Here is a 22076-nt window from a genome sequence, read left to right on the forward strand (position 1 = left end):
AAAAAGTTTTTGTTGGCAGAGGGAATTCTATGGCAGCATGGTATTCCTGACACATTTGAATGCTGCTAAAGATTTGAGGCTATCCCCACATTGGAAGGGACAACACTCGCCCTAGGTGTCCGGATAGATAAAATGTCAGGTTAGATTATCTATACTGACACCTTTAAATGCCGTTAAAGGCCATTTTTGTTGTAGTGAATGAAGCTCGGGGAGCTATGATCATGGACTTGACAGCAGCTACAAGGAAAGGACAAAACAACCTAGGCATTGGAGTCACAGTTAGGACAACTTCAGGCACGAGAATTGCAGAATGGAAGCAGACAGAAAGAAGCCTGGGGAACCAAGAACTAGATGATGCACTAGCATTAAAGCTAGTTTTGTGCAAAGCTGCGCAATATCAGTGAAGCAGAATCAAGCTCAATTTTGCCAACAAGGCGCTGTTGAAACAACTAACAAAAACACAACCACTGGATAGCAGGATGGCTACATTGCTGGAGGATATTGTGAATGTGAAAAGACTGTTTTGCATGTGCTCCTTTTGTTTGAGTAGGGAAGAAAATATGTTAGATAGTAGAAAATTAAGTGTTGATGCCTTAGGCATTATTGTGGATAAGGAAAGGAATGTTCCTCAGTGTCTTTGAACACTTTTTGTAAAGTTCTCTCGAGCCGTTGCTCGCACTTGTAAATTTTCCCTTACTATAATGAAATTAACCTACCGTTTCGACAAAAAAAAAAACAAGAAATCTCTAGAGAATTCAATAAAAAACTATTTAATTATAATTGATAAAAGTTTGAAAATAAATCCCATAATCCATCCCTGTTTATAACATGCAACCTTTAAATTGCGAAGGAAAAATACAATTAAAAAAGAAAACTAATAAAGAATAGTGACGCAGCCACCATCAAGATTCCCTCGCGGATCCATTCGGGGAAGCATGGATCCTTGAAGCTGATCCAAAAGCAAACTCTCTAATTCTGTTATAAAGGAGAAAACTTTTGTGTCTGTTTTAAAAATTTAAAGAGCTTAGGGTTCGTTTGGATTCCTTGTTTTTGCACCTATTTTTGAAAAACTGTTTTTCACATTCCAAATGGTACAGTAAATGTGTATTTCAAAAACAATTCCAAAAGCACCCATATCCAAACATTATATCAAAAACAACACCAAATATACAAATTTAATATGTATATTTCAATTATTTATATTATATATATTATATTAATATAAATTAAAATATACAAATTGAAAATTATATATTTATATGTTATATATTATATATTATATAAATATTTATATACATTAATATTATACATAATATAATATACATAATATGTAATATTGTATACATAAATGTATAAATATTTATACATAATATATTATGTACATTATATTATAATATATACATTATTAATGTACTTTCATTATTATGTACATTATTGTGTATAATAATGTATAATAATGTTATGTATAATATATAATATACATAATATGTAATAATGTAATAATGTAATAATGTATATTATGTATAATATATTATATTATGTATATTATATTATATATATACAATATTATGTATATTATACAAATTGCAAAATTTTATATTATATATTTATATATTATATAAATATTTATACAATGAAATATACAATAAATATTACAAATTGAAATATTATATAAACACCATATTTATTAATATTCAAATATTTATAATTAATATTAATGTATATTATATATATTAAATATTTATAAATATATACATAATATATGTATAAATTTATTTATTCATATTATATATAATTTATTTATTTAATATATATTTATATAAAAAATATATTATAAAATTATATATTATATAATATATATTATATTATATAGATTATACATTTATATAAATGTACATTTATACATAATATATATATTTATGTATATTTATAATATACATTTATATTATGTATTTTATATAATATAATACATTTATACATTTATATTAATATACATAATATTAATTTTACATTTATACATAATATTAATACATTTATATATTGATATTAATTATATTAATACATTTATACATAATATTAATATATATTTATGATATATTAATTTATACATTTATATAATATTCATTTATAATTTATATATTTATAATAATATACACTTATACATTTCTAAATATATTTATATTATGTATTATATATAATATAATACATTTATATATTTTTATATAAATATATAAATATATTTATTTATAAATATTTATAAATGTATTATAAATGCATAAATATATATTTAGATAAAAATATAAAATTTATAATTTTTACATTTATATAATATTCATTTATAATTTATACATTTATAATAATATACATTTATACATTTATAAATATATTTATATTATGTATTATGTATAATGTAATACATTTATAATATATTGATATATTTTTATATAAATATATAAATATTGATATATTTTTATATAAATATATAAATATATTATTTATAAATATTTATAAATGTATTATAAATGCATAACTGTATATAAATATAAAAATATAAAAATTATAAATTATAAAATACTCAAAAATATGATTTAAAAATACTTCTAAAAATAATGCAAAAAAACATTTACAGTAAAAGTTTTTCATATAGTTTTTGAAAAACAACCCCAAAAACAACTAATCCAAACGGACTTGTATTTCAAAAACGAAATGCTACAGTATTGTTTTTGAAAAACAACTCCAAAAACAGCTAATCCAAACGGACCCATTGTTTTTTACTTTCTTAACAAATTGAGATTTGAGAATCATTAGAGTGGAAGTTAGACCGGTGGAGAGGAGCTTTTCATCAGTTTTTATACAGAGCAACAAAGGGGAGAGACATATAGAGGCAGAGCTTGAAGAGTGCAAGAAACACCACAAAAATGTAGTTTCTTGGTTCTTTAGTGTAGAGTAGTGTAGGATAGTTTAGTTTTAAACAGTTTATGCTTTCTTGTATGTTAGCTACATGAAGATGAAGATGGAGATGAAGAAGGAGGAGTTGAAGCTCAAGTCACATGGGCTATCTCTTCTCCAACTCTTTATCTTTTGTATTGGATTCTTAAATATGGTTAATATGCAAGTTTTGGATTTCATGTTTATTATGTGTCTTTAAAGTTTATGCCATGGGTTTGGTTAAACTTTCTACAATTGTTAGTGTTTATTATTTGGTTATTTGATGCTATTATTTGAGCAAGTTATTTAGCACTTTAGCTCTTTAAATCATAATTAATCTGGTACCATTAATTGTAATTATTTAAGGTGTTGTTTCTGCAATGAAAATTGAGATTTAACACTGGTTCAAGAAGCGCTAAACATAGTACTCACGAGAGTAGAGGTGCACCTATGTGGTTTTAAGTGATTCATTTCATGTAATTTCACAGAAGAAATGAACTTGTAGCTAATTTCATAACCATGAGAATAGGTATGGATTAGTTATGAGTATAATTGATTCACTATGAAAGTAGGATTCATATGCATAAGGAAATTATAGTAGTACTCAATAACCCAAAAATGGCACTTGCATGATTAGTTAGAGATACCATAACCTAAGGAACTTTCATTTGTTATTTTGCATAAGTTCAGTAGGTTTCATTTCTTATAATTCATTGATAGTTTAAATAATAGAGAAGCTTTAGTAGTGCCGGTAATTGTTCAATCTTCCACGTGGGATCGACCCGATATATACCCTAAATTACTAGTTGACCTGTATACTTGCAGTGAAACGGGTGTATTTCGGATTTTTAACTTTTACGTATATCAAAACCCCGACAGTTTTCAACTTATAGGCTCGAATTCAGTTAATGTTAAGAAAACCTACTATTATGTTAGCGAAGTCATTTTTTTTCTGCAATTACCATTTATTGGTAAATCGTACTGATTTTTTATTTTAACAAACCTACTACTAAGCACTACAATTTTTTAGTGAATCTACTATTTTTTGAGTAAAGGAGATTTCAAATTCAGAAAATTATTTCTTCATTTATAATCCCCCAATATTTAATATTAGTTTATATTGCTTTTGGTTAATCTAGGAGAATTTTCATATAGTGATTAAAAATCACACAGGCACTTTTAAGAAGTAATATAATAATTATTAAAAATGGCATCATCTATCCATTGACAATAGATGCATTACTAAGGCCTTTCTTAAATAGGTAAACTAATTTAGGTTGAGATACAAAACCTAAAAGGGCTTACACAAAATGGGTAAAGCACACAAGTTTGTAAAGAGAAAAAACTCCAACATACGCAATGCAGTTATGAATGGCATTTTACAACGCCTTTTTTCTTTCCATTTTTTTTGCTTTGTTCGGGGTTTTTTTTGGGATTTTTATGTAGTCCTAAATTATTACACATAGATTTATTTTTAAAAAATTACACATAGATTTAAAGGGAAGAATGAAATTTACTACAAAAGACCCTATTATAGTGTGAAACAACAGAATAGGCAATGCACCACAAACACAAAAGGACACAAGTGCTTAAATTCATAGACACCCAAGTTTTTCGCTCTCTCTCTTTCTTTCTTTCTCTTTTTTTTTTTGAAGGATCTAAGGACTGTGTCCACCCAAATTGAGGCGAACTTCGATGCCCTTGATATTAATGCCACACTTCCAATTTGGATTTTTCAAAGAAATCCTGATTTTCGCGGTGGCATTGCTACCACGGCTTTTCATGAAATCACCCAATTGATTTCCTTCCATCCGTCGCCATGGGGTTCGGGATGTTTACCCGGTTCATTACCATTTGGTGACTTGCCAATGAACACAATTTGTTGAGGTGAAAAATATCTAGTAATTTCGATATGGCCTTCATCTTCAGCAAATATGATCGATGCAGATGCCCTTCCAAGTTCATGGGGCTCAGAATCTAGCTTCAACACGAGATATGCCGTATAGAGTACTCTGCCTCTGTACAGGTTCTGTGCAGGCACACTTGCCTGAATGTCAAACGAGGGAACATTCTCGAGCTTGGCAACCCTGATGCTGAACACATCTATCAAAATCAGTCCAAGGAAATTGCAGTACTATAATCTGCAAAAAATCGACAACTAAAGGGAGAAGTGCGACAACATGAATGCAATAGGAGGGGTCAGTGGGTTTGTATACCCAGAAGATTCATTAGAGTGCCATTTCCAACAGAGTGGATCATCACCGTGGATGATTGTTAGATCCCTTGCTTTGATGATGTATACATATCACCCGATTCCGAGATGACTCAGACGATATGTAACCGGAATAGTGCTTGTCAGTACGAGATCGATAGCCAAATCAATGAATGACCTGTCTTCGAGTTGACTCCAGCTGACTTGGTCGATATTAGCCGGGTCAATTCAGCAAGACAAGAAATTAGCCGAAACTGGGCGATTCATGACGATCCGACAAGCAATATAAAAGTTTATGGAACGCATTGATTTTTAAGTATATTAATGTTTAGAGCTTTTTCTGAAGCTTTTTTCATTTTTTAGTTAAGATGTGAGTCTTTTCTCATGGATTTTTGTGAGAACCCTGAATATATATATACAAATAACATTGCATATTTCATTTGCATTTCTAATTCTCTAATAAATTTTAGCATTACTTTCACTTGTTTGTAAATAAGTGCGTAGAAACAATTTTCATGTGAAAAATAATATAATTGTTCTAAGTTACGAAATTTCTTTTGTTTTGCTAAACTAAATTAACAGCTTTAGAGTTAGAATAATTTTAGCACCCCAACATAAAATATTAAAATACTTAGTTTCCATTATGTTAAATTAATACTACTTGAGCAGATTAATTTTACTACTTTAAAATAAATTACTTGGATTCCAATAATTAACTCCAAATAGATAATAACGTTAAATGTTAATAGAAATTTCACATTAAGACGAGGCCGATAAATTTTAGATAAAAACAATACAAGTATATTAAATACGTGTAGGACGTAAAAATTTCGATAATTGAAACCTTGCAAGTTTAGGGTATTATTAGGAGCTTAATTTATAATTGGGGAAAATTTGGAAACAGGTTAGAATTGAGAACTCGAGTAGAAATTTGGAGGAGATGTGAAAAGACTAAACTACCCCCACTATCTTAAAAATTCCCATGCAACCACAAACCATTCGGCCAATACAAATTTTCTCCACTCCAACACGCAACCTCCCAAACACTCAACCTCTCCCTCACCGCAAATCACCTCCACCTTATCTCAGCTTCAACCACAACATTTACTTCGCCTTGTTATCATCGACGAAGTGCGAGAGAGGGAGTTGCATTCTGCAATCTGCGATTCAAAAGGAAAGAAAAGGAAGGAAACCGAGAGAAACTAGCCTTATTTGTTCTTGTCAGCCACTAGCCACCGAAAAGAAACAATCTTGTCATTCCTAAGAAATAAGACCCAAGAGCAAACCAGGAAGAAAAGGAACCAACTACATATTCCTCTGCTTGCTAACACCGAGAGATAAACAACCGAAAGCTTTCTTCACTTCTCCAACCGTAAAGCTGTGAGTGAAGTGAGAAAGTGAGAAAGAGTTGCATGCCGCGCAAGCTGCAACTTTTGCAACTGTCCGAGAGAGAAAGGAGAGAGTCAGTGCGTGAGCTTCATCCCTTCCTCACCTTCAACCAGCTGTGATCAACCCAACCACAAACACCACAGCTGCAACCCCTGAGCCAGACCAGCTACACCAAGTGCGATAGCAGCCAAGAGGAGAGAAAAAAAAAATTGCAGAACCTTATTGCGTGAGCTAAGCTTCAAACCAAGGTAATTTCCGGCTTTAGAGTAGCTGATTTTGGGTAGATGATGCTGTTATAAGCTTGCATGTGATGTTCAAGCTCTTGGATGATGGATTAAAGTATCGGAAATCCTGAATCTTACAAATGGGGAGCTGCCGAGAGTTGAGCTGGAAATTTGCAGCTTTGATTCGATAATCTGGGATAATCTGAGCAGGAATTTGGGATTAACTAAGTAAAAACAAGGAGATTAAGACTTGCATGTCGTGTTTATGTGCGTTGATGAGATTAAGAGCAAGAAAAAAATCTGTTTTGGTGAAAATAGAATGTGCCATGAGATGATTCAGAATTTCAGCTTTAATCTTGTTTAAATTGGAGTAATCTGAACTTATAGCTATGATTAACTAGTTAATAACTAGGTGTGTAAGTCTTGCATGAGGCTAATCAGTTCGGCTAAAGAAAAAATATATATATAATAAGAGGAAACAAGAAATCTGTCGCATGCTAGCTTAGCCGAGGAAGAGCTGCACAAATTTCTGGATTTTGGGATGATTATAACTGTTGTTTGAATTTAATCTTGAACTGGAAATGTTAATTAGCTAGCTAAGTGTTTGCATGTTAAAATGGAATACTTAAATCAATATTTTAGCCGAGGAAATATTGGTTTTATGAACACTGAAGTGCTGGAAAAATTTTGACGTCCAAGAAGGTTGAGCTGGAATTTTCAATTGGTTTCTGGAATTTTTTTTCTTGGAATATAATGGTCTAGAAATGCATGAGAAATATGTGTTTTATGCGGTGTAAGTTGTTCAGCTACGAAGCATTTAATTTATTGGCAAAGATTGGCCAAAAATGTTGACCTATAGCTGCTGGAAATCCTATTTAACCAATGACAGATTTATTGTGGTGGAATTATCCGCCAAAATTACAGGTTATTTGTTTTATTTCATGTTGGAAAATTTTGATGGTGGACTCTATGAACTCCCACCCTTGGATTGATGGCTGATAAAATGATTGATGATGGATATAATGCTAGTTTAGTTTTTAAATAAATAGATTAATGATACCTAGCTAGTCTAGACTTCAAGTGAGGCATAGTTCAAAAATGTTCAGTTTTGCCCTGTTTTAATCGCACCCCTTTTTGTAGAATTTTGAGGGTTTCATGACTCGTATATTATGTTTATATGTTGAATATGTGGTGTACAAAGTTTTATTGAAAAATATTGAGATTTGGTTGGTCAAATAAAATGATTTCACAAAGCTAGTAAATCTGGAACTGTTTCCGTAATACTCTGACCAGCTTTCGTATTTCGGCTATAAATCTGTGCTCCGATGTCGAAATTAAGTACCGTCAGTGGCATTTGAAACTAGACATCCCAGCCTTTCCGACGGTATAAAATGCACATTCTGGTTCCATGTGTGTGATCCGAACCAACCATTTTAAGTCGGCTGTCCTGTTTCTCTGTTTTACAAGAACAAAATGATGAGGCTGCAACTTGTGGCTCGAATTCGAGCTAGTTGTGTGCCGAATTTCAAAGTGATTTCTTCTGTGAAATTATAGCTCTATGAGTGTGTTTTCCAACGCCATAAACCATGCCAAATTCCTAGTTAACTTGAGTGATCTATAATCAAAATAGGAAACCTGCTCTGTCCTTGAAAACCCTGATTTTTAGACAGATTTGATGCAAGGCTCGGTGTAGACTTGCAAATTAAATCTCTTGGTGTTAATCACCACAAATGTTGTTCTGAGATGACCCTTAAACCTTTTCTATGCAAATGAACCATGTTTAGAGGATTTTCCTTGGTCAAAAGTTTAGAAAAGGAAATTTTCACATACAAGGCAGCTTTGCCTTAAAATTTTGGAAACTTGAGTGATTTTGTTAAGTGACTTCCCGTGCATATTTTTCTATGAAATTTGGTAGAGGGACAACCCTTATATGGTAATATTATACTGCTAATTTTGGTGTTATTCCGAGACCGTTTCATGGGTCAAATAAATTACCAACGTTCCTGACTCGAGTTTGAAAAACCCATGTTTCACAAGGGAATTTTGGTAACTTTGAGTTGCCATATCTTAATATTCAAAACTCCATTTCTCATCCCGCTTGTTTTACTGTACACTTGGATTATGACTCTAAAAGAGTACCAAATTTCAAAAGCTAGTTCCCAACGAGTGAATTTTTCCGAATTTTCCAAGTTGACCAAAAATCAACTTAAATCTATCTTATGAACCAAAGCAGCGTCCTTGAGCTCATTTTTGAATATTTTCCATTTGAAATCATGGAAAAGTGTCTTCGAGGAACTTTTAATACTTTGGAAGTAGTTTCCAATGGTACCAAGTTTTCCAATTTTGGGACCTACTGAGTGCAAGACCTGATTTTTCTAAGTTTGACGTGCAAAGCTGAAATTTGCCGATTTCTTAGAAAATGAAAATTTGAAAACCCGTTATTCCTTCTTGATGAAAATTGGTCACTTTAAACTTGATTCCATGAAGGAAATTATTTTTTTCCTTGTGTTAATAAAACCTCACTTTTGAACCTTTATTTTTAGTGGCTAAGGTTCTTGATTTGAGGTAGTGACAAGTCTAGATAAGTGTAACTCCTTCCTTGATTAATGCGTGATTATGAGTGAAAAATACTTGTCAATTGCTTCAGGTGCTCAAGCTAGTCTTGAAGAGAATCCCGGAGAGGACAACTAACGATTCTCTCGCTCAATTACTCTTGAATTGTGAGTGTCAAGTGCATGACTTGTCGTGTTTACTTGATTTACCTGCTTATATACGTGAATATCACTTGATGGGACGAGTGTGTACTTTATCGCACTCGCTCTCCTTTACTTGAACTTTACTTGTATTAACTTGGTTTTCGAAGTCGATTTGAGTGAACCTCGTCAGCTAAAATATACCCGTTTTCGTGTACATGTCGTGTTGTCGTGTGTGACGTGTTGTCGGGTGGAGTGAAACTCCTCGACTTATGGGGACGCCCAAATTCTCTTATCCAATCTTGCAACTCGAGCCGGCATGGGCTTGGTCGAGAAGCTTGATAAGCCAAGGGAACAACAAAACATAACTTGATCTTTTGAGATCTTGTTCGGCATACTCGTGGAGTATCGCCCTTTTCGTGCGTGTTCAAAAATCAAAACTTGATCTCTTGAGGTCTCGTTCGGCATACTCAACGAGTATCGCCCTTTTCGTGCGTGTTTGGTTACGGATCCGAGAGGGTGGAACGTTGGCCGGAGGAAGTAATAAGTGAAGTTTCTACGGATATAATACCCACCCGAATGACGGAGGGTCATCGTGAGGGGGTATCGGATCGAGCCGTGGCGAAGCAAGTGGAAAATAGCTCCTGAGAGCTCCTATATTCTTGAATTGTTTCTGTTTACTTGCCTCGCTTGAATTGTAAATTACTGGAACCTTATTGTTCTACTTGGACAACGTGCGTGCATGTGTGTTTTCTTGGCCTCACGAGCTATTGGCTCACCGTGTATATTTGTTTTCCTTGACAGGTTCTGGAAATTGAGAGCTTTACAATTTACTTAGACTTTCTTATGGATGTAAATGAATTCTATGACTTCGCTTTGCGGTTTGTAATGTCTAATGTTACTTATGTCATGTATCGGATTGGAGATACATTAAGCTAGGTGTACTTAATGCTTTGGATTGCCACTTGAAGCTGGAAAAGTGCAATCCCTGATTCAGATATTCGGCTTGTATGTTCGTACTTGTGTTGTATGAACTTGTAGGTTTGGGATGGTATGACTTTAGACTTGGGTTGTAACGCGTAACGTTCTTAAGAGTCGACGATTGGCTATATTGAAATGCTGTTATCTCTGAAGTTAATGTGGTTTGGTTATTGACCATTTTGGAGGAAAGCGATATTGTAATAGATTAGGTTATTCTTCGAAAGGGTTTTGGCTAGATTTCTTGCGTGAGTCCTGGCGAGAGTTGGGCAGGCGTCCCGCAGATACCCCTTGGTTCGCCTTGGGGAGAAGTGGGGCCGTCACAATTTTGAAGATAAAATCATCTTTTTCACCAAAAGAATCATAAGTTTTTGGGCAAAGTTTTGCTTCAGTAGAACTATAGAAGGCAGAGCCGAAGTCCATTGAAGAAGACGATGAGAAATCTCTAGTTTTAAATTTTAGACAATTAAGGCAAAGATTTCACACTATTTACCAAAATACCACCCACATTCTCTGCTGGTTTAACCGTGGCTACTATGCAACTACTTATCTTTTTCAAAATAAAATAATTTTATAAAAAGGCCGAAATCCTTTCAAGTCTTAGTATAATTCAAAAAAACCATTTTCACTAAATAAATATTCTTCATTTTTCACTAAATAAATTAAAATTAAAATATTTTATGGTATACTTCATATGTTTTAGCTATCGCAATGTACATATTAAAATTAAAATATTAAATAAATTATTTTATGTAATCGCAATAAATTAAAATTAATGAATTATGTATAATTTTTTATGAAATTCTCTAATTTTTAGTAATATTTTCAAAAATTTTGAAAATTTTTATGTGCTATAATGTACATATCATCCAATATCCAACTGATATGCCGTGATGAATGTGGAACAACCGCAACCGCAATCCGCGATGGCGAACCATGGATGTATACCTATTGGAAAATTGAGGATAGAGCCGATACAGTATATTTTTTTTCTTCAAAAAATTTTTACATTTTTTATGAACACATTTTCCAATTACTTCTTTATCTCACATATATCAAACCGATATAGTATATTTTTTTTTATAAAAACTCTAAAAATAGCAATCCCAATGAATTCGATGTAAAAATAATGCATCTAACCTTATGTAAACCTTATTTTTTAACATTTAATTTTTAATATAGTGGACTTATCCGGTTTTATAATTCTACAGGTTTACAAAATAAATGAACGAGTGGTAGTCCAAGTATCTGACATGAAACGCACGGGTGTTGATCTTGGCTATATACAGTATTATAGAAATCTTTTGCGGGAAGTTATCCATCTACGAGAAAGAACAAATAAAAAACCTAACCCGGATTCTCCCAAGTATGAGCGATGTGAAGCAGACTTGAAAAGTTTACAAAAGAAGTTTTGTTCCATTACCTGCAAAGTAAGAATTAATTTTCAGTAAAGTGACATTTAACTTCTGCTGTACTTAATTATGTCAAAACATACTTATGCATGTATCTTCATTCGATTTTGCAGTTTAATCTGCTCCATGGAGATGATGGCCAAGGAATGCGCCAGGAAGATGTTGGCCTAGCAGTAGTCTACTCTCAAGGCATAGCAGAAAAGGAGCACCTATTAGATCTCCTCTATTAATTTAACCCACAAATTATGTTCTCTTGATATTAGATATTTAAAGCATTTGCACGGATTGGGATTTTCTTAAGGTTCATAATTGCTTTATTATCGTAAAGCAGCTTTACATGCTAAGGCCTTATTTGAATTGTTAGTTTTCGCTAAAAAAATTCTCTCGATATATTTTAGAGTTACCTTTTTACCTCATGCATATCACATTGTTACACTATATTTGTCTATAGAAATCCCAAAAACTTGCAATTTAAATGGGCTCTTAGTTTTTAGAAGTGATGGCTGTTTTTTTCGATTTTAAATAATTGTTATTTAGGCAAAAACCTTAGTATGTCTTGTTCGGTTAAATTATAATGATGTTTCTGGTAAATCCTTCCTTAAGCCAAACTTATGGCTAATTTCTTCCATTTTTCTTTGCTTTTTTCCCATTTTCCAATATCATCCAAAAAAGAAGGGATGATTTGAGATACTTCCCTTGCGATTTATGTTAATATCTCTTATCGCCCCTAAAGTTTTAAAAATATCACTCACCTCTAGGGGTGTGCAAAATTGAAAAATTCTGATTTACCGACCGAATTTGAATTGAATTCGGAAATTCGAATTCGGTAATTCGGAATGAAAATCAGAATTTCAATTTCGAATTGGTCGAATTCGGTAACGAGATTTTTCAAATCGGAATTCGGAATTCCTATTTCGATTTCAAATATGTTTTTCATATATATATATATATATATATAATATAATATAACATTTATATTATAATAATAATTTTTATATTCATGAATTCGGTGAAATCGGAATTCCTATTTCGATTTCAATTTCGTTTTTAGACATATATATATAATGTTTTTTATATCTATGTAATATAATATTTATATAATAATAATAATAATTTTTATATTCATGAATTCAATGAAATCAGAATTTACCGAATTCCGAATTGAATTCGGAATGAATTCGAATTCGGAATTGGTGAATTCGAAATCGAAATCGGTCGAAAATTCTGATACCAAAGTTCCGAATTACCGATTTCGATTTCGATTCACACCCCTACTCACCTCTCCTCAAATGATATCTTTTGTAACAATGTACCCCCTATATCATAAAAATATTCCTAAAATAATCATAGAAGGATAGAGATACATTTTCCTTCCAACATAGCAATGCTTTCCTTTTGCACTATCTTATCTTGAATTTTTCTATCAAATTGATCTACGTATTAATTTGCATGGGAGGACTTAAAAAGTTATTTTTTTCAAGAGGGGGGAAAGGGGCATTCAATGCAACAATAATTATATTCGAATTGTGATTTATTTTTCTATATTTTATTTTTTTCTAGATTATTTTTGCCTACATGATTATTAGAATAGCGAATAAAATTTGATATAAGATTGGCATAGGAGACTAAAAACAATAGAGGGGAGAGATGTTTAAATAGAAAAACAAGGAATAGTCATTTTTATAATCTTCTATTGTTTTTGCATACATAATTGTTAGAATAACAAGGATATTTTAATATAAGCATCAAATAGGAGAATTAAAAATGGGGGAAAGAGATATTTAAGTGCAAAAATAGTTGTCAGAATAGCATTCTTTTCATGGATTTTCGTATTTTCTCTTCCATTTTCTTTTTTCTTTTGACTAAAAATGTTAGACAAGTAAGAGTAATTTAATATAAAGATGTTGCAGGAGGACTAAGAAATTTGGAGGAGAGTGGTCTTTAAGAAAAAAATAATTGCTCAAATCACCATTGATTTTTATCAACTTAGATTTTTTCTCTAGAATTTATTCGCTTAAATAATTATTAGAACAGTAAGGATAATTTAATACATGGTTGGAGTAGGAAGGTTGAATAGATGGGATGGTTTAAGTGTTTGAAAAAAAATGAAGTTAAAATAGCCATTTATTTTAGTGCTTTTGATTTTTCTCTTCCATACTTTTTTGGCCTAAAGAGTTGCTAAAATAGTGAGGGAAATTTTATCAATTTGTATGCTATGACAATGATTAGTGGTCCCATCCTACTAATAGGGAAGGTAAATGATATTTCTAAAATTTTAAAAATGCTAAGTTATATTAGCATAAATCTTAGGAGAAGTTTCTAAAATTATCCCATAAAACAAATATTGTTTTAATTTTTATGGTGTGAAAAATTCGAATTACCATATCTATCCGTTTATGAAAGGTGATGCGCATTTAGGGGTGGCATCGTGGTGATTTTATGGTGAGGGAGCTTTGTTACCAAATATCTTCTGATCTCGCCCCTCTCCACGTAGCCCCTCCCATTTTGAACGCACAGGGGAAGAAATTTTCTCTAAACTTATTTTGCTATTTCAAGCTAGAAAACTATGATAAACCCCAAGATACTCGATTTTGTCCTCCAAGAATGGAAAAATTGATGGGGATTTTGCTTACCCTAATTTGGGTTTTGGAAAATCAAGAGACTTGGAACTGTACAACTTGAATTCATCTCAAGAATATGATGAATTGGTGACTTTGCCGGTGAAAAAGAGCAAAAACAATGGGAAATTGCATGGAGTTTCTCAAAAATCCAAAAAAGTGAAGGAAAATGGGGTTATGCAAAAGGAAAAAAATAAGAAGAAAGGGGAAAAATGGGAAGGTTGACTCAAATTGTGTGGAGTTCACAGAGATGATAGAGCATGTGGATGGATAATATTAAAAACAATCACTTCAATCTTTATTATAATCTTTTATGTATTACTTGTTTGAAATTGGGAAAATGGCCATTTTTGTCCCTAAACTTTTGTCTAGAGTTGATTTAGTCCCTAACTTTTATTTCTGATCAATTTAATACATAAACTTAATTTTCAGATCCAATTAAGGACTTTTGTGGCAGCGCCACTACCTAAAAGCAATTTATCTCCTAATTTAATATTAAACAAGGGCATTTTTGGAACTTCAGGTATGAATTGTAATCAAACTGAGTAAATTAAAAAAATTATTAGTATTTGGGGTATTTTTAAATTTAAAACTTTTTGAAGGGATTTTTAATATTTTTAATTAACTTCTTAATTCTTCCTCTGCCTCAACCCCTCTTTCCTCCTTGCCGCCACCGCCACCGCCTCCCCTTCCTTCCTTTCCTTTTTCAGCCACCCCTCTTTCCTGTTAACCCTCCAAAGATGTGATGTCTAAGGAAATCAAGTACTTTCACCTAACATCAAGTGGATGCACAGTTCAAGAGAGCAGCGATCACCCTGCAAAGCAGTTAGTGTTGGGCCCAACCTGACCTCTTGACTGGAAGCTGCTGCTGCTTTTGTTGGCCGCCTTTCCCAGCCGATTGGCCTGTGGTTGTGGGGTTATTCCTTCTTAGTCTTTCATTGCTTGCCTGTTACAGAGGCTTTAGCAGAAGCAAGACAAGAAGAAGGTGCCGAATCACAATTTTCCGAATGTCGAATCAAGACAAGAAGGTGTCGAAGCCAAAGCAAGACAAGTCTTTCCGAATGCCGAAGCAAGACAAGAACAGCGTTGGCTGCTCTTGATGGGTTTGTTCAAAAATGTATTGGGAGTGAGATTCTCCAAGGTTTTGTGGTTGATGGGCTTGTTCAAAAATGTACTGGGGGTAAGACCCTCCGAGGTTTTGGGATTGATGAGTTCGTTCAAAACCGTAATGGGCGTCTGAATCTGGGGTGGTTTTGAAATGGTTTGCAATTGAACTAGAATCATGGGATCTGTAGTGGTAGAAATTTATGGACCACAAACGTTGGAGAACAGAGGGTGATCTAGCAAGCTTGGGTTGTTGAGATGAAGATCATTTTGGGAGTTTTGCTGGTGCTGATGGTTGACAACACCTGGTTAGCTAAAGTCGAAGTAATTGCAATGGTACCAATCATGAGATTGAGGAGAACAAAGAGAACAGCAGGAGTAAACCAGCTCTTCATGGATACCCAGATCGAATGTACAATGATTGACACAGATTCCTCAAACATCGTGCAACTTTTGTTCTTCAGAAATGGAGGGCTGGAATATTGGGGAACCCACTCGCCCGCATTTACAGATTTCCTCTTCTACTTTCTCAATTACAACGTAAACTCAAGATGGACGAAAAGAGAAGGATAAGAGGAGGAGGAAGAGGTGGGTGGGTGGCTGGTGATGGAGGTTGACAGTGGAGAGAAGATAATTTGAAATTTTTAAAAATGCCTTTGTTTAATGTTAAATTAGGAGATAAATTGCTTTTAGGTGGTGGCACTGCCACAGAAGTTCTTAATTGGATTCGAAAATTAAATTTATGTATTAAATTGGTCAGAAATAAAAGTTAGAAACTAAATCGACTCTAGAAAAAAGTTCAAAGATTGAAATTCAAGAATAACTTTTTATAAATAAAAGGTAAAAGAATTATAAAATAACATTATTTATAACTTTGGGCTAACTAGTTTTCATAAAAGAGGGTGGTATTTAGATCCATTGGGGTTTGAGACGTAACCCGACGCGCCCAGTAGCCTAGTCGACTGTTCATTCAATCTGATCAGACAATTCGAGTTAGGTTCCAAAACCTTGGACAGGAGGTATTTTTTTTTTGTCACAATGTCACTTCCTTTTGTATTAATTAAAATAGTGCCTCTACAGCAGTGTACAAACAGGAGCAACTGCTCCATCATAGCTGTGATGCTCGTTTGAGCCACAGGGGGAAAGTTCTTTCCCACTTAACATCATGTATCAGTTTGGTTGCAAATTTTGCAAGTTTAAAACTAACTGTCTTTTTGCTGAATAACTAAAGAGAAACGGCACTTCCAAAAAGATGCTTGAAGTTGCTTTATATCTCTGATGATTACTGCTAGTTGGGATTCCTCTTCAGCTTCATCATTTAGGTTCCAAAACCTTGGACAGGAGGTATTTTTTTTTTTTTTTTTTTGTCGACACAGGGATGTCCGGGTCAAGACCCGAAGGTGGCCTGACTAATTCCCTGCGGCCCGAGAGGAGAGGCCCCATCCCCTCGAACACGGTAACCCTGCACGACTCGACCCCTGGCAAGCTGCTCTGCCCATTTTTTGGCGGGGGATTAAAAATTCTCTTTCCCCACCCTCCCAACCCCACCCAGGCTCCCAGCCCCGTCCTTGCCCAATGGGGGAAGCGCTGCCGCCTGTTGTTGTCATCATCCCTATAGGCGTTCGGACAAAAGGCCTGAAATGCAATTTCAAAATTGGGTATCAGTCCATAAATTGACAAACCTCAGGGCAAAAAACATAAATTTCCATACTTAGTCGGGTATAAAAGTTACCGCAGCTTTAATTTTTGTAACCGGCCCCCTTTGTATTGCCCGTTTGCCCCTCTCTTTTCTGGAGAGACTTCTCATTTTTCGCTAATAAAACCCCAAAAATATAAATAAATAAAGATCCAAATGTACTCCCGAGTAGCCTCCCATCTCCTCCGCCGCCTCCGGCCAGCCGCCACGACAACCACTACCTTCCTCCGCCACCACAATTATCCCAACTCTTTTAGCACCACCACCACCACCACCTTCTTCTCGAAATCTCACCCAATATTCTCCCTCTATCCCCCCGGCCACTACAACCTCTCCCCAAACCTCCGCTTCTTCTCCACCAGGCCAGCTCGACCTGTTCGTCCAAACCGACCCGACATCGGAGCCCGAGCCCGACAACTCCAAACCCGCCGGCTATGGACTTATGCCCTGACCTTCAGCTGCATCGCGGGGTTTATAGTCATCGTCCTCAACCAATTTCAAGACCAGCTCGTCTTCTACGTCACCCCAACCGATGCCCTAGCGAAATATTCCCAAAACCCTTCAAAATCCAAGTTCCGCCTTGGCGGGCTCGTTCTGGAGGGCAGTTTGACGCAGATTCCGTCGTCGCCGGAGATGGAGTTCGTGATCACGGACTTAATGACGGATATTTTGGTGAAGTACGAGGGTTCGTTGCCGGATTTGTTCCGGGAAGGGCATTCGGTTGTGGTGGAAGGGTTTATTAGGCCGTTTCCGGAGAAAGAGAAGGATGAAGATGTTTCCAGGGAGGGAAGTAGTAGTAGTAGTAGTATTCACGGGAAGGCGTTTATGGTTTCGGAGAAAGCTAGAAGTGGGGAATGTTATTTTAAGGCCACTGAGGTTTTGGCTAAGCATGATGAGAAGTATATGCCTCCAGAAGTGGCGACGGCAATCGAGAAGAATAAGAAGGTTTTGATTCAGGAGCAACAGCAGCAGCAAGAATCTGAGGGGAAAGGAGCTGGAGATGGGGCTGTTGGAACTGCAAAGGTTTAGGGGAATTGGTAATGATTTTGATTTTGGATTATTTTTTGCTCTTGTGGAATCCACAGTTTTGTTATATGACCAATATACTTTTGAGTGTATTTATTTGTAGTATTGTTATTCGTTAAAGGTACAATCAGGTAAAAGGAAGAGTCAGCGAAGTAGAGAGGGATATAGGGAAACAGAGAGGCAAATGATTAAAGGTTTAGGTTTACAATTTTGTGGTAGAAAATGACAATTTAATGGTGATAGTGGAATTGCAGTGACAGGTCCAGGGATGATTGGGTTCCTGTGGATCCTGAGTTTCGATACGAATGAATAAATGACGCACTCTTGGTGCGGTTTTGCATTTGATTTCAAGTATGTTTGGCTGGCAGTATTCTTTAGATTGTGTTGAATTCTGTTGTCTGGTCCAAGTGTTATGAATCTAATGCCTGTTTCAAATTTCAACACAACTTTGAGTGAAATTCAGTCTATTTTATGTTACTAGTGTGTATATTTTAATTTGCAAATACACCCGTTTGAAGCTTTTTCTACAATTTTTTGGTGTATTTTTGAAAAGGGGTGAAATGAAGAGGTAGGTGCAAGCTTGCTGATAAAAGGAGAGTATCAATTATGAAAATATATTGATGAGGTTAATTTGTCTCGTAAATATTTGGACTGTCTCTGAAGTTACCATGTGTTTAGAAGGATAATATCTTTAAGTCTTATATTGACTGTAAATGTGTCATGATGACTGCGAAACTTACATGAACTTGTTAAAGATGAAACAATGAAGTTGTTGACATGGTGAATGGAATGGAAAGTGCATCTTTTCCCAGTCAATTTTGACAAAAGTCAGAGTCTTCTGGGTTCTATATTCGACTCCAGTTTTTGAATTTTGGAGTGAGCTCCTTTTCATTTTGTATGCATGTGATGGAACTTTAAAACTAGGGAGACTCTTACAAATGTTTTTATCTCAGAGTTGGTTCTTCGTTGGTTTTTTGGTTCTGACGTTTTGATAAATGATTACTGGCCTTCATCAGAAGGATTTCTCAAAATAGTCTAGAATCGGCCATAGTTCAGATAGACATAAAAGTTGCCAGTCTTGTTTGAAATTTGATAGTCATCCTTATATTAAAATTTAGTGAATTACACATTGAGTTTTGGTGTAGTAAGTCAATGACGCTACCACCTTAATTCTGGATTCTCCTCTGTAACATTTACTTGAATTGAAGTGAATATAGAATGGATTGGGATGACAATTGACAGCTATCAATCAAATATAGACTTCCATAGTTTTAGTGCTGCAGATATGGTGCATCATGGTAGTAAGATTAAGAAATTCAAATTTTATATAAAAAGGAGCTCCAGGAAATATCAATTGCCATATTCTCTTTTGGACTTTCCAGGTTTAAACGCTTCCAAAGCTCTTGGCAAGTTTCAGATGACCTGAATGTAGTTGATTTGTCTGATATAGGGTTTAAGTATTAAGTAAATCAGGTAGTGCATCCCATTGTGGAAACTAAAATAATCCTACTGGATAGTGAAACGGTTCTCTATCTTTGATTTAAGTAGTGTACTAGAATACTATTTTCCTTTTGCATCCTACTGGATGGATATGTTAGATTCATAGGGGCTACAGTGAAGCTTAATAAAACTTGTTGAAGGTTTTAAGATACTTAATAAGCTAGATTATGGTGGAACTAATTGGATACCCTGTGCACTTTTGATGTCGAGCCAAAATGAACATACCCAGAAAACTTTCCCTTATTGAACTTTATCTTTTGTAACTTTAATTTCTTAAGTGGAATGTTTTATGTTGAGAACTGATGTAGGCACAAGTTTTATCCAGAAACATCGAGAACTTTCTCCATCAAGATGTCGGGAAGTAGGAAAAGGACTTTTTAGCTGTGTCCCCTAATTTAGTTTCCAGCTGGAGGAATGGAACTTAGAGCAGGGGAATGTGGACCAGTTGTAACATTTTCTTTTCTTAGCAGCCGGGAACATCATGTTTGGGAAAAACTCTCTCACATTCATTTTTTTTTCTGGATTTCAATTAGGATAGCTTGTTCAGAGTAAAAATCTTTCAACATGCTTTTGATCTGAGGAAAAAGCTGATATCTACAGAAAATGACTGAAAGTGATGGTCTACAGTTATCAAAATTGGACATGAATTCTTAATGAAAGCATGGAACTTCTTATGTTACCAAGAAACTGGAGTCAATGAAAAATTTAATGTACAGCAAAGATGGATGTAGCATTATTTTGATTTTGTCATTGTTCTCCCCTTTAATGCCCCCTTGCGAGTTAGCTGCTTGAGTAGTAACGGTTAAGAATAGTTGTATATAAAGGACAGATTTATTTCCATGCGTCCTTTTTAACAGAAAATGGGTCTTGGGTTTTTTTTTTCTTTATTCTTTAGTGGAAACTTGGCCATTTCACATAGTTAACACATGAGAGCTGTAGATTATCTTCAATTTTTCCCAGAAAGGGATGCACTCTTGTCCCCCCTTCTCTCTCTCTCTCTCTCTCTCTCTCTCTCTCTCTCTCTAACGTTTATCTGGTTAGTATATCTTGAGGCGTGGTGGTCACTTGATTGTTGCATCTGTGAAACATAAAGTGCTTGGGTCACTTGTTTATCGATCTATCTTGTAAAGTCCCTTCTGACCTGCATTTCTGGACTTAACCACATGCCATTTTTGGTGTGATGAAATGGTTTCGTGCTTCCTCTTTCGCTAATTGGAAAATTAGATAATGGCTACTATTTCTGTAGTATTGGATTGCTAACGGTGCTTCTTACACCTCATGGAATTACTATTTGAACCTCATCTGATACGCCAAGTTAGCAAGTTAAAACTGTATGTCTGATTCTGATGATAATCCTATTATAAATCTAGTTTGATATGAATATCTGATGATAAACGCGTGCCATATTTGGAGGCATGAAATGTTTATGTGCCTCTTCTATATCTAGTTGGAAAATTGGATAATGCCTACTATTTCTGTAGTATTGTATAGCTAATGGCACTCCTTACCCTTCGGAGAATTACTGTTTAAACCTCTTCTATACTCCTAGTTAGCAAGTTAAATTGTAGCCTATTTCTGAATATGATATGATAAGTTATCGAAATCATATTGAATAGAATGTGGTTGTGAATGGCATGCAATGGGGAAATGCATGCTACCCTCAACAATTATCGTGTGATTGTTATTAGTCTATATGTTTAATCTTTCGCTCATATTCATGAGCTTTGAAGATGACTGATGAACCTAGAACGTTTGCCTGTTACAGATGCATATCCTGTCTCTTATAAATCATCTTACCCAGAAAAGGAAAACAGCATTTCCGCAATCAGGGACATGAACAGACAGTCAACCATTTTTGTGTCTATACTTAGGTACATTTTCAAAAAAATTTCTGAAAGACCGTTTAGGAAAAGAGGGGGTGTTTTGGGGGGGCGGGGGGGGGGGGTGGCAACTTGGACAATAGAATGATCCAAATGATAGCTGAAGTTATACAATCTTGAAATGTGGATGAGAAAGGACATTTTGGTTGAGTTTCTCAAACTGAATTTCCCAACCAACTTGACCAATAATTTCTATGTGAAAGTTTCTTTCTCATGGTAGAATCTCTCTCAACTGCTCAAGTTAAGAAGCCCACATATGATGGATAAAGTAAGGCCATTAGATTTAGGCATGAATATCATGTTGATGGTCTTATAGCCATCATTACCTTGGCATTTATGCTTGAGGTTTAGGTCTTACATAATTTAAACCGTGTGCTTTTGTTTCCTTATTTTCCTCCTTTACTCGTTAGTCTTCT

At 34.5% G+C, this 22076-nt stretch overlaps 2 protein-coding genes and 1 long non-coding RNA gene across 4 annotated transcripts; 2 read left to right on the forward strand and 1 right to left on the reverse strand.

The window, feature by feature from the left end:
- Positions 1-4708: 4708 nt before the first annotated feature.
- On the reverse strand, positions 4709-5187 carry LOC140008811 (uncharacterized). Its single transcript, XM_072053699.1, has 2 exons — positions 5145-5187; positions 4709-5031 (listed from the first exon to the last, which is right to left on the reverse strand). The coding sequence occupies exons 1-2, from the start codon at positions 5185-5187 to the stop codon at positions 4709-4711; spliced, it is 366 nt and encodes a 121-aa protein (XP_071909800.1).
- Positions 5188-6192: 1005 nt separating this feature from the next.
- LOC140008919 (uncharacterized) lies at positions 6193-10579 on the forward strand. Of its 2 annotated transcripts, XR_011816228.1 has the most exons (3): positions 6193-6777; positions 9401-9473; positions 10251-10579. It is a non-coding gene; the product is annotated as an uncharacterized lncRNA (long non-coding RNA). The 2 variants fall into 2 exon arrangements; XR_011816227.1 differs by lacking the exon at positions 10251-10579 and having other exon boundaries at positions 9401-10084.
- A 6712-nt stretch (positions 10580-17291) lies between these two features.
- LOC113692091 (cytochrome c-type biogenesis protein CcmE homolog, mitochondrial-like) lies at positions 17292-18620 on the forward strand. Its single transcript, XM_027210445.2, has one exon. The coding sequence runs from the start codon at positions 17411-17413 to the stop codon at positions 18281-18283; it is 873 nt and encodes a 290-aa protein (XP_027066246.2). The 5' UTR covers positions 17292-17410; the 3' UTR covers positions 18284-18620.
- The last annotated feature ends 3456 nt before the right edge of the window (positions 18621-22076 follow it).

This window comes from Coffea arabica, chromosome 6c, assembly GCF_036785885.1.
Source record: "Coffea arabica cultivar ET-39 chromosome 6c, Coffea Arabica ET-39 HiFi, whole genome shotgun sequence".
NCBI lineage: Eukaryota > Viridiplantae > Streptophyta > Magnoliopsida > Gentianales > Rubiaceae > Coffea > Coffea arabica.

What these genes read in the sequence shown, in the direction of transcription:
- LOC140008811 (XM_072053699.1), bottom strand. Translation starts at nt 5,187, where the DNA reads ATGATCCACTCTGTTGGAAATGGCACTCTAATGAATCTTCTGG. An exon ending in CACTCTAATGAATCTTCTGG is followed by an intron (nt 5,032 to 5,144) that starts GTATACAAACCC and finishes TGATTTTGATAG; the next exon opens with ATGTGTTCAGCATCAGGGTT.
- LOC113692091 (XM_027210445.2), top strand. Translation starts at nt 17,411, where the DNA reads ATGTACTCCCGAGTAGCCTCCCATCTCCTCCGCCGCCTCCGGCCAGCC.